This window comes from Macaca nemestrina, chromosome 10 (assembly GCF_043159975.1).
Source record: "Macaca nemestrina isolate mMacNem1 chromosome 10, mMacNem.hap1, whole genome shotgun sequence".
Lineage (NCBI taxonomy): Eukaryota > Metazoa > Chordata > Mammalia > Primates > Cercopithecidae > Macaca > Macaca nemestrina.
Genome location: NC_092134.1, coordinates 64,566,177 through 64,588,565, shown reverse-complemented (window position 1 = coordinate 64,588,565; position 22,389 = coordinate 64,566,177). Strand labels below are relative to the sequence as shown.

General features: G+C 42.9%; 1 protein-coding gene and 1 long non-coding RNA gene across 5 annotated transcripts in view; one reads left to right on the top strand and one right to left on the bottom strand.

The window, feature by feature from the left end:
• The window catches only part of LOC105473402 (carboxypeptidase M), a 78,820-nt gene that overhangs the window by 9,738 nt on the left and 46,693 nt on the right, over nt 1–22,389 (bottom strand). For 3 of the 4 annotated variants that reach the window (XM_011727208.3, XM_011727207.2, XM_071071461.1), the window contains 4 exons: nt 9,245–9,417; nt 7,668–7,852; nt 6,786–6,956; nt 3,035–3,187 (listed from right to left, as the gene is read on the bottom strand). In XM_011727208.3, coding sequence (XP_011725510.1) covers nt 3,035–3,187; nt 6,786–6,956; nt 7,668–7,852; nt 9,245–9,417 — 682 coding nt within the window. Of the gene's footprint in view, nt 1–3,026; nt 3,188–6,785; nt 6,957–7,667; nt 7,853–9,244; nt 9,418–22,389 lie in introns of those variants that run through there. The other variant, XM_071071462.1, reaches the window with a different exon arrangement.
• On the top strand, nt 8,124–11,264 carry LOC105473401 (uncharacterized). The gene is made up of 3 exons (XR_982217.3): nt 8,124–8,199; nt 10,046–10,142; nt 10,826–11,264. It is a non-coding gene; the product is annotated as an uncharacterized lncRNA (long non-coding RNA).

The window sequence follows — 22,389 nt, the reverse complement described above, 5'->3', positions numbered from 1 at the left end:
ATACCAATAAAGGGGTGTTTGCTGCCATTCTTCACAAACAAAATATTCAGTAGTTTCTTATTGGGTACTAGTAGGGAGGAATAATAACCACACTGTATTGGTATTTTGAAATATGGTTTCATTATTAAACCATGTTATGCATCTGTCTTAAACCACAAGGGGGCAGGGTTGATGTGCCAATATATGTATTTTTTGAGTGAGTTGTTTACATCTGATTATAGAGACAGGTAGATAAACATTCTTTATAAAACCTAGTGCAAATGGGCTGGGAATGGTGGCTCATGCCTGTAATCCCAGCACTTTGGGAGGCCGAGGCCGGCGGATCACCTGAGGTCAGGAGTTCAAGACCAGCCTGGCCAATATGGTGAAACCCTGTCTCTACAAAAATACAAAACTAGCCGGGCATGATGGTGGGTGCCTATAATCCCAGCAAATTGGGAGGCTGAGGCAGGAGAATCACATGAACCTGGGAGGCGGAGGTTGCAGTGAGCCGAGATCATTGCACCACTGCACTCCAGCCTGGGTGACAGAGCAAGACTCCGTCTCAAAAACAAACAAAACCTAGTGCAAATGGACTGGTAAGCCTTCCAAATTATTAAAAATAATAACAATAGGTATGCTGCAATTTGTATGTTATTTATCAGTCCACAAAGCTCTTTCCCTGGCAATATTACATCAACATGATTCTTCAAAGCCCACATTAATTCAGTGCTTGGTAAATAATCTTTATAGCTAGACTGAGGTTCTGAAAATAGGGATGCAGTTACACAGAGCATATCTGATGTTCACTTGAATCCCCATAACCATGTTGATACTGGTGAAGAAGGAATTTCAGAAAATAGGTAGAGCCAGTCACGGTGGCTTGCACCTGGGATCCCAGCACTTTGGGAGGCTTAGGCAGAAGGATCGCTTGAGCCCAGGAGTTTGGGACTCACCTGGACAACATAGCAAGATTCTGTCTCTATACAACATTTTTAAAAAAATTAGCTGGACGTGGTGGTGTGCACCTGTAGTCCTACTTACTTGGGAGGCTGAGGCAGAAGGATCACTTGAGCCCAGGAGTTCAAGGTTACAGTGGGCGATGACTGTAACCTTGGGCGCCACTGTACTCCAGCCTGGGTGACAGAATGAGACCCTGTCTCTAAACTAATGATAATGATAATAATACTAGTAATAGATTAACAAACTAAAGGATCAATAGAAGTAGAAATATAATAGAAATGTTAGATTAATGCATGACATGCCTCATGAGGAAAATCCAGTGGAGAAAGAAATACCAGAATACTAAGCAAGAGAGAACCCAAGACAACATTTGATGACATAATGAAGGTGAAAGTTCCAATAATAAGTTTATAGTCTTTGTTAAGACGCTAGTGAGAAAGAACGATACTTCATAACATCCCCTATCATAGGGAGTCAACCTAGTCCATGAACGACTCAGCCAGTTAGACATAGCGCTGTGAGTTTACCAGTAATCTTTGTGTACTCCTCTTCAGTTCAGGGGATGGAGGCTGGGGACACAGGTATGAAAGAGGGCAGGGGCATCCCTTTTAGGGATGTGTGGCCCAGGAAGGGTCCTTAATTATCCTTGCACTTAGCCCTCTGGCTTTGTGCTACCTTCCCTCATCCTTCTCCATCTTCTTTGTAGCAGGAGGAAAGCTTTGCTGTGAATCATGCAGAAAATTCCAGGAATTATGCAATTATGCAGTAGGCCCATGCAGCAAACCTTTTCAACACATGCACGCACACACACCTACACACACACACACACACACACATACACATACACACACACTCTATGTGGTATCATAGCTATTATGCCATTCCTGATATATTTCTCTCTTCAAGCCATTCTGAATAGAGAAAGATAACTTTACCTCTATAAATATAGAAGAGCCTTCCACACCTTGCCCAAAGAAACACCACCTGGTTAATAAACTTGAACTGCACAAGATTCCATCATCTCAAGTAGTGTGTTTCTCTAGTACAATGGCTTTCTAAGTATAGCCCCTGGACCAGCAGCATCAGCATCATGTGGGAAGGCAGTAATCATTTAAGGCCTACTCAAACAGAAACTCCAGGTTGGGGCCTGGCAATCTGTTTTAGCAAGCCCTCCCAGTGCGTCTGCTGCATGTTTGAGAGCTACCACTCTCTGCAACATTTAGTCTGTCTATCTGTGATAAGGGCCAGTCAGCCTTCAGGAAACAAGCTGGCAAGATTCTTAGCACCAGGACATCTAGCAGAGTTCAGAGGTAAGAGGGGTTGAAGGCAATGGTGCTAGCTCACCACCCCAATTCTGGAAAAAATGCAAAGTGGTATGTCCAGTGTTCTCAGGGTTCTTGGTACTGTGTGGTGAGTGACAAGCAAACATAGTATTTTTCTAAATGGGACATGATGTAACAGAGTAGAAGCCTGTTTTCCTGATATTTTGCCAGATTTCTAGATCATTCGACATGTAAAATTAGGAAGACTCTGGATGTTTGTTTGTTTGTTTGTTTTTGAGACGGAGTCTCACTCTATCGCCCAGGCTGGAGTACAGTGGTACCATCTCGGCTCACTGCAACCTCCACCTCCCAGGTTCAAGTGATTCTCCTGCCTCAGCCTCCCAAGAAGCTGAGACTACAGGTGTGCGCCACCACGCCCAGCTAATTTTTGTATTTTCAGTAGAGATGAGGTTTTGCCTTGTTGGCCAGGCTGGTCTTGAACTCCTGACCTCAGGTGATCCATCTACCTCAGCCTCCCAAAGTGCTGGGATTACAGGCGTGAGCCACCACGGCTGGCTGGTTCTCTGGATTTTTATACCCTCATATGAAAGGAACACGCATCATACTTCCTTTTCTATGAACGAGCGGGCACTGCATTTCTCACACACTGCAGATACTCACACAGAGAGAATTCTTAACCATCAGATCTGGCACTGAAACGAGGCTGTAACTACACAGCATAAATAAAGGCTTGCGTTTACTCAACCCAGAGGTCTTGCCAGATGCTCTATTTTGTATTACTAGGGAATTAATAAGAAGATTTTACAAACCTAGGTGCACCTGCTTTATATATTCAATTAATGAGGCTTTGTTATTATTCCAAAAGGATGGAAGCTTCTCCTCACGAGGATATTTACAGCATGACAGCTCCAACGTAATTTCAAAACACTGGGCCCAGATGTAGTTGTAATCTTGCATTCCACCTAAACACAAGCATATTTAATTTTTGTTAGGGTCTAAAATTGGAGTGGAGCCAAGTTTCACGTGCCTTTTGGGGACAAGTGAATCAGACAGCTACATGTAAACAGGAAAAGATGAATTTGACACATTAGCTTGTAAAATCAGGGCTTGACATTTTATTACCCAGGCATGACCAGACAATCCTAAATATCCCCATATGGGTAACTGGATCAGAGCTGACTGAAGTTCAACTGTGCACCAAAATTAAGTGAGGGGTGAAGGAAGCGTCCTTTTGTGTTTTTATTTTTTGAAATCCTACATCACAAAAGCGATTCTTTGAATTTCATTTGTTTCTTAAATTACATTTTAAATGGATATAAGCTAGAATAAGATTCCTTTAAAAATATTTCTACAAATCCTTTATAAATACACTTACTAAGTAAAGCTAAGCACACTAATTTGGGGGAATCATGGCCAACATTCACTATTGCCAGGTACCGTATGAAGTGCTTCGTATCAGCTCATTTAATCCTCACAGCAACTGCCTCTACTTTACAGATGAGGAAACGTGATCACAGATGTTAAGCACAAAGTGCCCAGGGGTTTCGGCCAGTAAATGGCAGACACTGGAGTGCAGGCCACCTTCCGCCAGCCCCTGTGGGCTTCCCAATATGCCAGAGTGCTCCTGGGGATCAAAGAAAGAATGCTGCACTGCCTCTCAGAGGTGAAAGGCCCAGCCCCCTGTGCAGCCCATGCTGCCACTGCTCATGCTGACTTTCCAATTCTCTCCTCTGGTCCCCTGCTTTCAAAGGGTTATAATCATTTCGTACTTTCTTTTTCTGTTTTTCCTTTTTTTTTTTTAAATAGAGACATGGTCTCACTCCATCACCCAGGCTGGAATGCAGTGGTGCAATCACAGCTCGCTGTAAGTTCAAACTTCTGGGCTGAAGCGATCCTCCTGCCTCAGCCTCTCAAGTAGCTGAGGCTACAGATGTGCGCCCCCACACCTGGCTATTTTGTTTGTTTGTTTGTTTGTTTTGAGACAGGGTCTTGCTCTGTCGCCCAGGGATTGTAGGCATGAGCCACCGTGGTGGCCTTCATTTTACATTTTCTAAGATGCAACATTTTTTTTTTTTTTGAGATGGAGTCTTGCTCTGTTGCACAGGCTGGAGCGCAGTGGCACGATCTCAGCTCACTGTAACCTCTGCCTCCCGGGTTCAAGCAATTCTCATGTTTCAGCCTCCTGAGTAGCTGGGGCTATAGTCGTGCACCACCACGCCAGGCTAATTTTTTTTTTTATTTTGGTAGAGACGGGGTTTCACCATGTCACCCAGACTGGTCTCGAACTCCTGAGCTTGGGCAATGTGCCCATCTTGGCCTCCCGAAGTGCTAGGATTACAGGTGTGAGCTGCTGCACCTGGCCTAAGATGCAACATTTTTTATACTTTAATATCTCTGAATTGGGATGTGTCTTAAACATTTTTATGGCTAAAAACATCATGTCTTTAGTTTAACTGAAAATATTTTATTTTCTTTCTTGGTGGTACACTGGGTTTTATAATCAACAGTATCTTGGATTTGACGAAATATAGTAACTTTTGAGGAAGTAGTTTCTGACAGATTTTAATTTGTTACACTTGATACCTGCCCAAGAAAATATGTATTCTCAGTTTCATCAGGATATTTTGGAAGCACTGAACTAGAAAAAAATTTTAGGCCAGGTACTGTGGTTCATGCCTGTAATCCAAACACTTTGGGAGGCCAAGGTGGGAGGGACTGCTTGAGGCTAGGAGTTCAAGGCCAGCCTGGACAACATGATAAGACCCCATCTCTAAAAATAAAACAAAAATAAAAGAGCTTTTTTCTTTAAAAAAAATTTAATGCTAAGAAAGTGGTCAAAATATGATATAAAAATATTACTTAAATATTAAGTAATATCTATGTAGGCCAGTCGGCCCAGATTCCAGCCAGGAAGAATTTCTCTGTCCTTTCTATTTCCTTTACTTACCTTGCAGGTTTTGTATTTCTCTCTGACCTCATTTTCACCAAAAAGTAGTAGAAGGAAAAAGAAGAGAGGAAAGAAAACAAGACAAAGCCTGTGGCTGGACGTGTCTCAGGTGGAAAAAATTTAAATAGCAAAACAGGCATGCATTATGGATCCCTAGCAAATAGCCAGGACTGAGACTGCCAAGCGTGGAGAGTGCAGCTCTGGATAAGGCGGGTCAGGCCTGGCCAACAAAACATCCAGGCCAGGCCAGGCACATTCTTCTGGGCTCCTCAAGGCAGCTGGCTTCACCTGTTTTTCGTCTGAGAAGGATACATAGCTCACACACAGGCACACTTGGGAACAATTACCAGCAACAATCGCTCCTAGCCAATTTCCTACACATCTGGATTTGCCTTAGAAAGTTAGACAGTGAACATGAAGGATAGCTTGGCCACTGGACAGGATGGGCCCTTTCTTAGCTATAAATTGTGGCGAGCAGGGACGATGCAGGAGCCCTAAGGTAGGAGAGGGGGCTGTATCTTGGACACGAGAGAGACGTTTAGAATGCTGCCTGAACCTACTGCCTATCAGTTGTGGTCTATGCTTATTTATATTACCTGGAAAACTGACAGAGAGCCACCCAGGCATAAAAATACCAGCTTGTGCTGCAAGATTACCTGAAAGCCTGTGTATCCAAAGTGACAATTAGGGAAGGCACCTTTGGAAGTGGCCTGCATGCAGAAATGCACGCTGCAGCTTGCTGTTGGTGGGGTCAGGCTAACTAATCTAAAAGGGAATGTTTTCCCCTGAGGCATGGAAATCCAGTTCCAGTCCACCGTCTTTCCTCCTGTCCTTCCATCCTAGGTCCCTCCTAGCCCGGGTTTCTGTTTATATTATTCCCTCTAATAAGAATCTCTCTCCTTCCATGTTGCCTACACAGCAATCTCATCCTGCCCCTTACCTGGCCGTCTTATTCCAAGGGTGAAGAACTGGGGGCCCTCCTCCCACTGTATCCTGTCTGAAGAGCTCTTTTGTTGAGCCTGCAAAATGGCTTTAAAATCATGATACTTCATGTACAAATCCAGCTTCTTTTTACAAACTGCAAGATCTGGCAGTATTGGCTCCCCAAGGCTGCATGGCAATAATTAGCTAGATCTAGTAGCAGCTGTCCCTGTTAGATGGGATGTAAGTATCACATTTCTCCAAGGTCTTCACTACTCCTTACTGTGTTTTGGCTCTGCGTACCCTTGGGGTACACTGCACCTTTTCTAAATCTGTTTTTATTCTAATTACACTGCTATCACCATTACTTATCTGCGTGTCTGTCTCCCCCGTTCAATTCCAGGGTGAGGTGTGTGTCTTGTTCATCTTTCTTGGTACAATTCCTGGCTCACAGTAGGCAGACACAGAATAAGTGACTGACTGAATGAAGGCGGCCCTTGGTAATGAGAAACATGTCTGAGCATCTCTCAAGCGATCAGTCACCCACTGCCCTTATGATATCAGCTGATAAGGACACAGTGAAGGGCTTATTGTGCCTAAAGTTCTTTTAACAACTGCTGGATCAAAATAAACCAGCTGGTACTTCTGGGTGAAGGCAATAAGGGGAATGGAAGAAATGAAGAGAAACTCACCTTGGAGTGGATACCAAGAGTATCCATTTGTAACACCATTAGGAAAGTTCATTTTGTTTTTACACTCATCTCCTTTCTTCATGTTGGGATTTCTTGAAGCATAGGTATGTGCAAGATATTGAAAAACATCATCATCAGGAGTTAAGCTGCGGGAGGATAATGCCCCAGTTGCTGCAAGAGGGGCAGTAAGAGTAAGAGGAAACACAAACACCATATTAGCGAAGACATAATCACATCACACACCGATGCTCTAATTTCCCTAGAGAGAAAAATCCTTTACCCACCTCCATGAATGCTTCCTCTATTCTTCTTTCTACTTTATAATAAACATATGCAAGGTGATAGCCCCCAAATAAGTCAGATACAAATCCAAACTCCTAAATCAGCTTAAAAATTAAGTGTCCTCTTAGTCACTCTTGCTAATTTCTGGAGGTAAAGACAATTTCATTAGGTATTATGGGGGTGAATTAAAGCTACTGTAATATTTTGGGTCCTCATCCCACAGAGTTTTAAGAAGAGTCAACAATTATTGTCCATATGATTAGCAAAAAAAAAAAAAAAAAAGAGTTGTTCCAGTCTTATGTTATTTTAGCCATGTTGTCTCTTGTCAGAGAATCAAAATCTGACTAGATCGTATTTTCTAGAATCTAAATTTCACTAATTCACTGATGCATGTCCAGCTGTGGGTTGTCAGTTCGGCCACACTGCCCATCTGCTGTTGAAGAATTCCAGGAAGGATGGCTAGGGTTGGGAACACGAAGCTCTTTTCACCGTGCCGGAGAAGTTAAGTGGGGAAGGGAGAGCTGATTCCCCACCCAGAGGCAGAGAGTCTCAGCCCCACTCTGGACTTAGGAAGCCAGACCCGGGCCCGTACCTGCTTACCTTGAACACCATTATCAAACGGGTAACTGGCCACAAGGGCACCACCATGGAGGTTTGCAGAGAGGACAAACGTCTCTGTTTTCAGCCACTTCATGACTGCCAAAGTTTCAGGTTGCCTTGAGACATTATTATATTCAAAAGCATCAGGGAAATTTCGATTCAAGTCATACCGGTTATAATTTTCCCTTTAAAAGAAAGAATATTTTAGGGCTTATTGATAGGGCATGAGGGAGTGGATTCTTACAGTGTCTTGCCCTTTGGTTTAGGCTCCAGTTGTCTTTCCAAATGTGAGTATGGGTGTGGTGGATAACTGCCCTGGTGGCCTGCTATGACCCACACCTGGCACTTACACCCCATGGCATCCCATCCCTTGTGATCTGCTCTCACCAATGAGATACTAGCTATTGTGATGCAGGCAGAGGTTTGGTAAGTGTTTGTATTTTGGGACTTCTGCTCTTAGATGCTCCCTTTTAGGACCCTGAGATCCCAATAGTAGCCACGTAGAGAGCCCACGGAGAGTCCATGGCTCCAGGTAAATCGTCTCAGAAAGACCAGAATTGAGCCCCAGACCTGTGGCACAGAGAATAGCCATCCCTGCTCTGCCCTGCCCAAATTCCTGACCTACGGAATCAACAGTAAAGAAAAAGGCTGTTGCTTTAAGTCGCTAATTTTGGGGTGGTTCATTAAGTGGCAACTGATAACAGAAACAACAGTAAACACATTACACAAAAGTATTTGTGAAATGTGGAACGGCCATGTTTAAATATGCTAGAAAAACTTAAAATTGGAGGGAATCAAGTGGTGAGATTTTGTTCAGCTTTCGTAAAGCAAACACATATGTATAAACTGCATACATATGAATGTACATTAGACATCTGAGAAATTCCAAACCTCCCAAGGCAGCTTGAAACAAAATAAACCATTTAAATCAGAGCTTCTTCAAGACCCCCTCTTGGTTATGGTTAGTTCTTGGATTACTGGCCTAATAAATCGACCAGTCATTACCAAGGGCCTGGGTACTCTGCCAGGCACTGGGGATCTAACGACGACAAACGTAATGGACAGGATTCCTGCCTGCAGGTAGCTTGCAGTGTAGTGGGGAGAGAGACACGAAGCAAGAAATCAGATATAAAAAGTTGTGCTCTGACAGTAAAGTGCCAGGTGATCTGAGAGTTTATCAGGGAATCTAGTGTATGACAGGTCGGGAGAAAGAGTCTTGGAGGAAATGCTGTTTAGGCAGGGGGAGGAAATGGTGTGTGTAAAACGCTGAGGTGAGAAAGCACCTGGTAGTTCCAGGAAGGAGGCCCCGAGGGGAGGAGGCAGGGGAGGGAGAGGGAGCGGCAAATGAAGATGGAGCGGCTAGGCGGGCACCCGTGCAAAGTAGCCTTATTTGCATTTCTTCCTGCAAGCCAGGGGCAACCCTGATGTGTCTTGAGCTTTGGCACATCAGCGACATGACACCGGCTGAGGGCTCTCACCATGACACAACTCCTCTTGCCAAGGCCAACAGGTGCCTGACGGGAGCCTTTTTGTTGCGTTGCTTGTTTTGAAGTACAGACAGACCAGCCCCTCTTTACCTTCCGATGCTGTAATAACAGTCAGGCTTTTTGACGGCTTCGAATCCATCTGGGTTCATGGAAGGCATGATGTGTATCCGGGTACTATTGATCAGATTTGTGATGTCAGGGTCTTTGCCATCACTGGTTACAAGATAGTCAATCAGATGGAGCAGCAGCTCCCGCCCAACAGTCTGTATGTGTTAAAGAGAAAAGAGGACATTATTAGGTCAGAGGCAATAAGGAAAGCACTCCCACAGCGCAAATTCCCCAACAGGGGTCTCTACACATGGTATCTCAGACCCAAACTGGTTTGTAAGACCATTCTTTCTCAAGCATGCTTATGCTCTGCCAAGTGGCAATCAGGTGGTGAGCAGTCATAGGGTGTGCTGAAAAATGTTAGTAAGAGTTAAAGTATCTATTTGTAAATAGTTTACACATTGCAAAAACGAATTAGAGTGGAAAATGCATCTTCTTTTTCTTTTTTTTTTTTTGAGACATTCTCAACTCTGTCGCCCAGGCTGAAGTGCAGTGGCGTGACCTTGGCTCATTGCAACCTCCGCCTCCTAGGTTCAAGTGATTCTCTTGCCTCAGCTTCCTGAGTAGCTGGGATTTCAGGCATGTGCCACCATGCCCAGCTAATTTTTGTATTTTTAGTAGAGACGGGTTTCACTATGTTGGCCAGGCTGGTCTTGAACTCCTAACCTCAAGTGATCCACCTGCCTCAGACTCCCAGAGTGCTGGGATTACAGGCATGAGACACTGCGCCTAGATGGAATAATGATTCTTATTATAACATTTTTCATTTGGTTGCCTTCCAAGGTATCTTCTGGAGTGGTAGAGCAAGAGGTCGAGTTACAGAGAAGCACAGGAATCATGTATTTCCCTGAGAATGCATGGTGCATATGAAGCTTATCATGTATGTATTGGTGGATAACCCCGACTTAGAATCATCGCATTGTAGTTTTGTTTTTTTTTTTTTCTAAGACAGGGTCTTGCTATGTTGCTCAGGCTGGCTTCCAACTCCTGAGCTCAAGTGATCCTCCCACCTTAGCCTCCCAAGTAGCTGGGACTACAGATGTGCGCTATTGTATCAGACTACAGATTTCAATAGGGAAAAATCCAAGTTTGTAACAAGCATAATTTAAGTAGGTTTCTGACTTTTACATTTGCTTATTTCCTGGTTCTCCTGTTGCACATCTGTGCAATTTTGGCCATATCTATGTATTTCTGATTTCTGAAACTTTAGTCATTTGTACATCATCCTCATAACTCTTTGCCATATCTGCATATTATCTATATACTATCTTTTATTTTGTAACATGAAACTTCATATCATTATCACTTTTCTAGATATATATTTCTAATATACATTAAGTAAAAGCATGACTATTAAAATGTTAAAACCTGTCATATCCACCTAAAATTAGCTTACATATCAATAAGGCCTGGGAAACTGAAGGCCTGTAAGAGATCTTGCTTTACAAGTTCTCCCCAGGAGAGAGATTCATTATTTTCCTTATTTAAAAAAAGTAATTTAAATGTCAGCCTTATCATAGGAAGATCTGCTTAGACTACATCAAGTTCTCCCTATCATTCTAGGTTCAAGGAATCTGCTTCAGAAGAATGGATGTTGTTGAGGGGTTAGTAAATGAGAACTCAGGGGCAGCAGGTGAGAAAAGCAGGAGAGTGCTGCAGGCACATTCATATAGACGCTGTGCAAGAAAAGATTTCATGGAGCCTCAGAAGAATTTCCAGTCATGATTTCACTGTAGGATTTCAACATTGTGACAAAGGATAAGTGATCCTTGGATGACCACTTCTCACTTGATTCCCTCACTGGCACATAAAGAGATCACACTTTAAACATCTGTTATTCTAATGAACATAGAATAATTGAAATTGGGACTAAGAAAATTTGGGACTGGTGGCAGTGGCTCATGCCTGTAATCTCAGCACTTTGGGAGGCTAAGGCAGAGCCCAGGAGCTCGAGACCAGCCTGAGCAATGTAGCGAGATCCCATCACTACAAAAATAAGAAATTAGCCGGCATGATGACACAGACCTGTAGCCCTAACTACTCAGGAGGTTGAGGTAGGCGGATCACTTGTGCTGCCCAGGAGGTTGAGGCAGCAGTGAGCTGAGATCACACGACTGCATTTCAGCATGGTGACAGAGTGAGACCCTGTCTCAAAAAAAAAAAAAAAAAAAAAAAAAAAGAAGAAGAAAGAAAGAAAGAAAGAAAACTTGGGATATATGAATTATAGATTCACAGACACCATAAAATTTAGAGTGAGGGCCGGGCGCGGTGGCTCACGCCTGTAATCCCAGCACTTTGGGAGGCCGAGGCGGGTGGATCATGAGGTCAGGAGATCGAGACCATCCTGGCTAACACAGTGAAACCTCATCTCTACTAAAAATACAAAAAATTAGCCAGGCGTGGTGGCAGAAGAATGGCGTGAACCCAGGAGGCAGAGCTTGCAGTGAGCCCAGATCGCGCCACTGCACTCCAGCCTGGGAGACAGAGCGAGACTCTGTCTCAAAAAAAAAAAAAAAAAAAAAAAAAAAAAAAAAAAAAAAAATTTAGAGTGAGGTTATTTCCAATCCTGACTTCAACTTTTTTCCTACTCATTTTTTATCTTCCTCTTCTACTACCTTGATTTTTTTTTTTTTTTTGAGACAGAGTCTCACTCTGTCACCCAGGCTGGAGTGCGGTGGCACCGTGTTGGTTCACTGCAACCTCCGTCTCCTGGATTCAAACAATTCTCCTACCTACCCTCCCAAGTAGCTGAGATTACAGGCGCCTACCACCTTGTCTGGCTAATTTTTATATTTTTAGTAGAGACAGGGTTTCTATGTTGGCCAGGCTGGTCTCGAACTCCTGACCTCAGATGATCTGCCCACCTCAGCCTCTCAAAGGGCTGGGATTACAGGTGTGAGCCACTGCGCCCAGTCAGATTTTTGTTTTTGTAGTCAAAATTGTCACTGGAAAAAGTTCTTACAAGCTAATAACCAAAAAAGTCACTTGTACCCCACACTGGGTTCCAATTTTAAGATATAACAGGCTTTTGAAGGTCCAGCACCTTTGGAAGTAACCTCGATGAGCTACTGATGACCTGCTCTAAAGCCAGCGGGGAGGAGCTGGTAACATAAAACTGTGACAGTAACTTTAAATGTGAAAAGGGGCCGGGCATGGTGGCTCACGCCTATAATCCCAGCACTTTGGGAGGCTGAGGTGGGCAGATCACCCAAAGTCAGGACTTCCAGACCAGCCTGGCCAACATGGTGAAACCCTGTCTCTACTAAAAATACAAAAATTAGCTGGGCATGGTGGCAGGTGCCTGTAGTCCCTGCTACTCAGGAGGCTGAGGCACGAGAATTGCTTGAACCTGGGAGGCAGAGGTTGCAATGAGCTGAGATCGCGCCACTGCACTCCAGCTTGGGTGACAGAGTGAGACACCATCTCAAAAACAAAACAAAACAAAAAAAATGTGAAAAGGATAGTTGGTTTAAGGAGCTTTCTCAGAAGGGTTTGGGGAGTAATAGGTACAGGAAGGTGAGGAGGAAGTGACCAGGAGTCCTATAGTTCCTTAAATGTCTAAATGCTGGTTAGAGGCCATAGTATGGTTCAATCGGCAAAAATCCCTGACCTATGTGAGTCCCAAGTCAAGAACAGAGAGGAAATGATATCAGAATCCCCATGTGACTCTAATTGTGAATTTCTCTCTTAGCTATCTGAACCATACATTCTCCAGCATGCAAATAATCAAGACATGAGTTGGCAATGAAATTCACCCAACCAAAAAAAAGTGAAAAGGAAGAGTAAAGAAGCCATGATTAGGAGCTAGGTTGAGTTGGTATTCTGTTGGATACAGAATTGGATTAAGCAGTCTTGGGAGTATGGGTAAGAACGAAATATAAAAGTTGGGGCTGGGCACGATGGCTCACGCCTGCAATCCCAGCACTTTGGGAGGCTGAGCTGGGCAGATCAACTGAGGTCAGGGGTTCAAGACCAGCCTGGCCAATATGGTGAAACCCCATCTCCACTAAAAATACAAAAATTAGCCGGGCATGGTGGCTGGTGCCTGTAATCCCAGCTGCTTGGGAGGCTGAGGCAGGAGAATCGCTTGAACCTGGGAGTTGGAGGTTGCAATGAGCTGAGATTGTACCACCGCACTCCAGCCAGGCAACAGTGAGACTCTGTCTCAAAAGAAAAAAAAAAAAAAGAAAGAAAGAAAAAAAGAAAACTGTGATCATCAATTTCTTATTTTGAGAAAGTATCAATTTCACCAATTATTTTTGTTTCACTTCAGTTTTATTCTTCTGTTCATTCAAATAAAATACAATTTCATACAATATATGACACATTTTATTTTATATTCTTTTAATTCCTCTCATTCTCTTACTACAGAAATATATAGATGTCTAGAATGATGTCTGGCAAATATTAATGATGGCTATTTCTGGGTACAGTATTCTGAATGATTTTTATTTCCTCTTATTCTTTTTAAATTAAAGAAAACCTATGTCATTTCTACAAAAATAATAAAATCATGATTCTTTCAGGGAAACAAGTATGTAACCAAAGTATTTTCTGTGTGTCTCAATATTCCACAACAAATCACAAGTTCTCAACTGCAGGGGTAAATAAAAATCTGGAAAATATGATAAAGAACCAACTAAGCGTCAGATAATTTTTTAAACGCTGAGGTAAACAGATGAAATTTCAGAGGCAGTTAAACAAAATCCTCCTTTCTTTTTGGGCCATCTTTTCCTGCTTCTGTAACAGCAGATTTATGCCAAATATTATTCAAATTAATTCTCCCCAACCTTAATATAAATGTCTCAAACACTCATTCATGTTTTATGTATAAACCTCCCTTCATTGAAAATTAAGTCTTTGACAGGAAACCCTGGAGAGTCCAAATTTTAAAAAAGAATGTGGTCAAAAGAGTCTCCAATTGCCCAGGCAGCCTTTCACCCAGCATGCTGGCTTCCTTCCTGTGAGAGCACAGACTTCAGGGAGAAGCCGTCATGAAGAGACGGGGGCCTGATGGACACACGGGCCTCCGGAGACTCACTCCATCTCCTTCATCCGGTGGTTAAAATGGCAATCACCCAGAAAGCAGAAAATGCATTCTCTATCAGCTGCAGTTCAATTCAGCCAAGTTGGAACTTGCCACACAGATAAAAATGAGTGTTCTGGTTCTTCACAGATTGTTTATAAAAAAATAGAAAAAAATTTTTGAAGGAACAATCCACAACCCAGACAGTGTTGTGGGGTGTGTGTGTGTGTGTGTGTGTGTGTGAGAGAGAGAGAGAGAGAGAGAGAGAATCTTCAGCTATCCTAACAATGGAATCTGTTTAACTGTGATGCAGCTTCTGGCGGGAAAGTCATTGCGCTATGGGGCTCCACAGTGGTGTGTGTGTTATAGATTTAAGTTATTTGTCTGATCCGCCGAGCTAATTCTTCTTCTTCAAATATCAGCCTAAACATGACATTTATCTAGCATACTTTTCTTGGCCTCCCAAGTCTAGGTTCACCATGACACTTGCGTTATCTAATGCAGGTCACACACGTTACAATCACCTGGTTGACCTTGACTGACCTCCCCTTCTCCAACTCCACCATTGAAGCCCCGAAGTCAGGGACCCTCATGGTTTTTCTCTGTATCCCTGTGTTCCTGGTATAGCTTGTCCAGCTCCTGTCTATCATGTATTCAATAAATAATTGTGAATAAACTACTGTTGGCAATTCATTATAAGGTCAGGACTATCCTGACGAAGAACTTTCTGAAATTCACATAAGGACTTAAGGTGCTTTGTAAGGGGAGATATACAAATGATCAAGCTATTTTATCTGAAGGATTTTTAAACACCAAACAAATTTTATAGAGGTACAGGCTAACAATTCTGCTCATGACAGGGACTCGGGCTATCTGGTCACCCTGGCCCAGCCTCACCAAAAAGTTAATTAATTTAAAACATGCTTAAAATGAATTAGACATTTCACCTGGAAAACAAAGAGCTCTGCCTAAATCTAAAAAGAAAGAACTTAATTGTGCAAACTACATAGCATTACTGAGGACATTTTGCTATCACCTGGGATAGTGGTAGAAAAAGGAGCTTGGGAAGTGGCATTTAGAAAGACAAGCTTTAATGTTGTGTTTTGGTTTAATGACAAGTTGGGAACCTCTACTGCATGTTGACTATACATTCCAGATTTTCCAGAACGGCCATAATTTCAGATATTGTGTGCCACTGTCTGTGAAAACCATTAAAATACCCCCTAAGTAAAACATTTAGACATGCAAACTATATCTCATAAACTGTCTTTTATACCTGGAAGGTGTTGAAAATTTTATCCTTTATCTCTTTATTTTTAGGTTGACAAATATGGCCACTATTATCCAGGGAATGTTTTTTCTTTTCAACCTATATTTCTGGAAAACCATAAACTATAAACCAATGCCACAAACGTAAAATTCTATATGTGATGTGAATTTTTCAAAAGCGAAATTTTTGCCTTTGCAAAAATTATCACAGTGAGAAAATTATGGCAGTGAAAGAGATCTGATGAAACCAACTCCATCTTGCGTCTAACCTTCAAGCTGTCCTTGTTCATTCCTGGGCATAGGCTAAACTAACATAGTTCATAGTTTAACATTGAAACAAAGATGATAATAGCCTTTTCCTGAATATAGGACTAACAAATTAGCCACAAGATTAGAAATTATGGCTTAGGAGTTATACAGCCAGAGGCCGCAAGATTCCAAACCTCCCCAGTTGCTCAGGGGGATAACATCGCTATTGTAAAACCTAAGATACTTTTTAGACCCTGCACTGGATGGATCTGCTGGCACCACCCACATCGATAAACTGGCTCATCTGGTCTTGTGGCCCCCAGCCAGGAACTGACTCAGCACAAGAGAACAGCTTTGATGCCCTATGATTTCGTCTCCGACCTGACCAATCACCACTCCCCACTGTCTCTCCCCCTACCCACCAAATTATCCTGAAAATCCCAGCCTCTGAATTTTTGGGGCGACTGATTTAAGTAATAATAAAACTCCGGTCTCCCGTTCAGTTGGCTTTGCATGAATTAAACTCTTTCTCTATCGCAGTTCCCCTGTCTTAATACATCTGCTCTATCTGGGCAACAGGCAAAATGAATCTGTTGGGCAGTTACAAAAGCCTATATCAAGTCTATCACAGTAAAAATAATTCATTGATCTTTAAGAAATGAAAGCTTAAAAAAATTCCTATCCCCCACCTCCCTAAAAAAGCAGAATTGCAATTTAGGCTGGGCACAATGGCTCAAGCCTATAATCCCAACACTCTGGAAGGCAAAGGCCAGAGGATCACTTGAGGCCAGGAGTTTGAGAACAGCCTGGGCAACACTGTGGGACCCTATCTCTACAAAAAATAAAAAACTCAGCCTGGTGTGGTGGCACACACCTCTAGACCTAGCTACGTGGGAGGATGAGGCAGGACGATTGCTTGGGCCCAGGTGTTTGAGGTTACAGTGAGCCATGATCACACCAATGCTTTATAGCCTGGGTTACAAAGCAAGACCCCAACTCCAAAAGAAAAAATAATTGCAATTTAGTTAAATTATTTAACAAACATATTCAACAGTTACTTCTACAGTACAGTGATTAAGACCACTGGCCCTGAAGTCAAGGAAACATGGGTTTGAACTTAGGCTCTGACCTAAAATACTTTGCTTAATGTTACTAGAGTTGGCTTAAAACTCTAGGCACTCAATTCTTTTTTTTTTTAAAGACAGGGTCTCGCTTTGTCACCCAGGCTGAAGTACAGTGGTGTGATCATGGCCCACTGTAGCCTCAACCTCTCAGGCTCAAGCAATCCTTCCACCTCAGCCTCCTGAGTAGCTGGGACCATGGGTATGCACCACCATGCCTGGCTAATTAAAAAAATATTTTGTTTTTTAGAGACAAGACCTTACTATGTTTCCCAGGCTAGTCTTGAACTCCTGGCCTCAACAACCTCCCCAGCTTGACCTCCCAAAGTGATGGGATTATAAGTATGAACCACCATGCCTGGCCTGGGCACACAATTCTTTAAGCACACAGTCATGCCTTGCTTCAATATTTCCATTAGGCAGAAATTAGAGCTGTCTTACCAACCTAGAGATTACCCAAGAAAAGTATTTTTTTCTGCAAAATTTGAAAAACACGGCATAGAAGACAGGCACAAAACAAAGAGTAGGGAGGGCTGGGGAAGATTTTCCCAGGCGTCTCTTCTGCATCCACACTCAGGCTGAGGATGTTAGATGCTCCTGGTTTCAGGGCATGGTCCCAGTTTTCAGCATAGCTCTGATTTTAGAGTATTGGTTATAGTTTACTACGCAGCAAGCCAGGAGCAGAATGAGGGGATGGGGGAAGGTGAGGAGACAAGGACCCCATTCCCAGGCAATCTGAATATCTGTAGCATAAGGGAATGGTAGAGAACCCCATTCAACCTGCACTGGCATCAACCCTTCCAATTAAAAAAAAAAAAAGATTCAACTATAGGTATGTCAAGTGATGTAAATTAGGAGGTTGTGTAAATTAAACCTAGAATTGAGGCTTCAATCCAACATGCCAATATGTGTGCAAATAATGTGTGTGCCTGGATGAACCAGAAAAACACCTACTAGTCTTTATTAAAATGAGAAAGAACCGCAGAAATGTTTCTGCCATGCTGCTCTGAAAAATGAATAAACATCGGTGACAAAGGCTCACCATGAGCGCTTTGTCTGTTAGCTCCCCAGCAATCAAGGAGAGAGAAGTGAAGAGTAGAGGAAAGAAAGGGACAGGTAGGTGACTGGAAGATACTTTTTCCAGTGTTGCCCTCTGAGAGTTTGCTACTTTTTTACAGAACCAACAAGCCCAAATCCTCTCACCAAATGGTGCTGGAACAACTTAGTATCCATCCAAGTGAAATTAATTTGAGATAGATCATAGATCTATACTTAATAACTAAAACCATAAAACAGAACATTTTAAAAACAGAGAAGAGAGAGTAAAGGAGTGGATCTACAGCCGGGCAAGGCCTGGTGCTCAGGCTCTGGGTTCCCACAGCTGGTGACCAAGCACAAACCTGGGCCCCCTTCATGGTACATGGGGCTAATAAACATGCCTTCTGCAGAGGTGATCAAAAGAAACGAGGCCTAAAAAGCACTTATAGTCATCTGTGCTGAAGAAATGTTAGCTATTGTTATTATTTTCTTATAAAGCACTGTTTGAGGAGGCAACTTGCCAGCCTGATTAATGTGGCATAGTGAGCCTGTGCCATAGAAAGCATGTGAGACAATGGAAGGTCACTGAAGACAAAAAAAAATACCTACAGTAGGAGCCATGATCCTAGTAGAACAAGGACCTTTGCGAGAATAACAGAATACGGGAAATTCATGCAAAATGCGGAGTGGGTTTAACTTTACTTATTTTGTAACAATACTTGGCTGAAAAGGGGCCATTTTAAGTTGATTTTGCAACCCAGAGTTTGCTTTTGGCATTCCTGAGTGTAGCCAGGTGAATTAGCCTGAACCCTCAGCATCAATCAAATGAACCTATCTTCACAATTCCTAAGATGTGTATTAGCCAAAAAGATTTTGCCTAAATTCAACAAACCTTTAGATTTAATTTCCACTTTGAAGTAAAGACAGGGACTAGAGGTACAACTGCAATGATACTATAAAGAAGCAAACCAAAAATCCAGAATATGTGACATTCTATAGGGCAGACAACTGATTAGGCTCTTTATCAAGCCTGGTATCATAATAAAAATACATTGGATTAAATGAGATCCAAGAGATCTAATATATCCACTAAATGTGATGCATGGGCCAGGACTGGATCCTGATTTGGGTAATTTTAGAGACATTTGAGGACAATTGGAGAAACTAGAAAGTAGGGGATAAGATAAAGACAGAATAAAGATTTATTGGTACAAAAACGTAGCTAGTATTTACCTAAAAATGTTGCAAATAGCATAGTCTCTTTTGGTAAAAGTGCATGCACACACAAATATCTGGAAAAATAAATAAGAAATTAGGAGCACTAATTTTGGGAAGGTCAGTATATAATGTTTTGTTTATACTTTTTCTAACATGAACATATGTTGATCTTGTAATTTTTTTTTTTTTTTTTGAGACAGTCTCACTCTGTTGCCCAGGTTGGAGTGCAGTGGTGCGATCTCGGCTCACTGCAACCTCTGCCTCCTGGGTTCAAGCGATTCTCCTGCCTCAGCCTCCCGAGTAGCTGGGATTACAGGTGCACGCCACCGTGCCCAGCGAATTTTTGTATTTTTAGTAGAGATGGGGTTTCATCATGTTGGCCAGGCTGGTCTTGAACTCCTAAACTCAGGTGATCCACCCACCTCAGCCTTCCCAAATGCTGGGATTACAGGCGTGAGCCCCCATGCTTGGCCTGCTTTTTTTTTTTTTTTTTAACATTTAGTTTCAGGAGTACATGTGCAGATTGGTTCTACAGGTAAATTTTGTGCTGTGGGGATTTGGTGTATGGATTATTTCATCACCCAGGTAATCAGCTTAGTATCTAATAGGTAGGTATTTGATCCTCACCCTCCTCCCAACCTTCATCCTCAATTAGGTGCTAATATCTATTGTTCCCTTCTTTGTGCCCATGTGTATTCAATGTTTAGTTCTCACTCATAAGTGAGAACATGCAGTGTTTGATTTTCTGTTCCTGTGTTAGTTTGCTTAGGATAAGGTCAAAGGTGCATGATCTCGTTCTTTTTTTACGGCTGCATAGTATGACATGATGTATATATACCACATTTCCTTTATCCAGTCTACCACTGATGGGCATTTAGACTAACCCTATGTCTTTGTTATTGTGAATAGTGCTCCAGTGAACATATGTGTGCATGTGTCTTTATAGCAGAACAATTTATATTCCTTTGGGTAGATATTGGGATTGCTGGGTTGAATCGTAGTTCTGTTTCAAGTTCTTTGAGAAATCACCACACTGCTTTTCACAGTGGTTGAACTAATTTACATTCCTACCAGCAGCGTATAAGTGATTCCATTTCTCTGTAGCCTCATCAGCATCTGTTATTTTTTGACTTTTTATTAATAGCCATTCTGACTGGTATGAGATGGTATCTCATTGTGGTTTTTGATTTGCATTTCTCTGATGATTAGGGTTGTTAGACACTTTTTTTTTTGAGACGGAGTCTCGCTCTGTCGCCCAGGCTGGAGTGCAGTGGCGCGATCTCGGCTCACTGCAAGCTCCGCCTCCCGGGTTCACGCCATTCTCCTGCCTCAGCCTCCCGAGTAGCTGGGACTACAGGCGCCCACAACCGCGCCCAGCTAATTTTTTGTATTTTTAGTAGAGACGGGGTTTCACCGTGGTCTCGATCTCCTGACCTTGTGATCCGCCCGCCTCGGCCTCCCAAAGTGCTGGGATTACAGGCGTGAGCCACCGCGCCCGGCGTTAGACACTTTTTCATATGCTTTTTGGCCACCAATTTCTAATTTAAAAAAAGACCCAATTCCAAAACAAGGCATAAATAAGTAAAATAAAAATACATGGGGGAAAATGGCAGGTGTAATCAGCAGAGCTGAGTCTCCCTGATTCAGCTGATGCTCCCTGTCATCCAGCCATGGTACTAAGTGTGGAAACACACACACACACACACACACACACACACACACACAGTGGGGGTGGGGGTCTCATTTAAAAAATAGTGTGGCCAATTCTGTCCACCCTGACACTCAGTGTGTATGTGTTCCCTGCAGGGATTCTCCACCTAAGGTCCATAAACTCCTAGATAATCCACAGGCCCTGAAGTCAGAGGTCAAATTTATAAGAGAATAGCAAGGAGTACATCCAAAAAAGGTTAAGAACCACTGCCCAAAAATGTTAGCTCTGTTGCTTCTTAAAAATGCTTTCAATTTCAAAAGATCTATGGGAGGAAAAAGGGGGTCATTAGATCCTGTATTCAGAAGGACTTCTCAACTCCTAGTGGCATGGGGAGGGCAGAATAGATAAGCTCTCAAATTCAGAATAATAAATTTCTTACTAGCCCCATAGAGCCCTCAGACATTGCCATGAGCTCGGACACATAAGGGGGTAACAGTGCTTCAGATTCCCACCCCAAAATACACTGGGACTTTTCCTCGCTGCCTAGTCTCAGCCCTCAGCATTTCTCAAAGAATCAGAGTGCACTGGCGAGCCCTGATTTGAACAATACACCAACTACCCAGACAGCAAGATGCCAGAAATTTAGGAGAGTGCATGGAAAGAATAAGCAAATTTGGAGGTAGGTGAAGGAAAGGACTCTTGCTTATCTTTGGGAGTTTCAGTTCTGACGACTAATTTCTGAGTAGATGGCTGGAACCTCTGAAATGCCAGCAATAAATAAACTACTAAATACAAATGCATTCTGAGCTGGGTGTGGTGGCTTACACCTGTAATCCCAGAACTTTGGGAGGCTGAGGTGGGCCTCCCAAAGGCCCCTGACGTCAGGGCCTCCCTGACGTCAGGGGTTCGAGACTAGCTTGACCAAAATGGTGAAACCTCATCTCTGCTAAAAAAAAAAAAAAAGGCCGGGCGCGGTGGCTCAAGCCTGTAATCCCAGCACTTTGGGAGGCCGAGACGGGCGGATCACGAGGTCAGGAGATCGAGACCATTCTGGTTAACACGGTGAAACCCCGTCTCTACTAAAAAATACAAAAAACTAGCCGGGCGAGGTGGCGGGCGCCTGTAGTCCCAGCTACTCGGGAGGCTGAGGCAGGAGAATGGCGTGAACCCGGGAGGCGGAGCTTGCAGTGAGCTGAGATCCGGCCACTGCACTCCAGCCTGGGTGACAGAGCAAGACTCCGTCTCAAAAAAAAAAAAAAACAAAAAACAAACAAACAAAAACAAAAAATTATCTCGGCATAGTGGTGCATGCCTGTAGTCCCAAATACTCAGGAGGAGGAGGCAGGAGAACTGCTTGAACCTTGTAGGCAGAGGTTGCAGTGAGCCGAGATCATGCCAATGCACTCCAGCCTGGGAGACAAGAGCAAAACTCCGTCTCAGAAAAAAAAAAAGAAAAGAAAAAAGCATTCTGAGGGACCTTGATCAATAGACTAGAGAGCAAAAGGGAAAGGCAGTCTGAGTTGCTGTCTGTAATGAACAGTTGTTTTATTAAAAC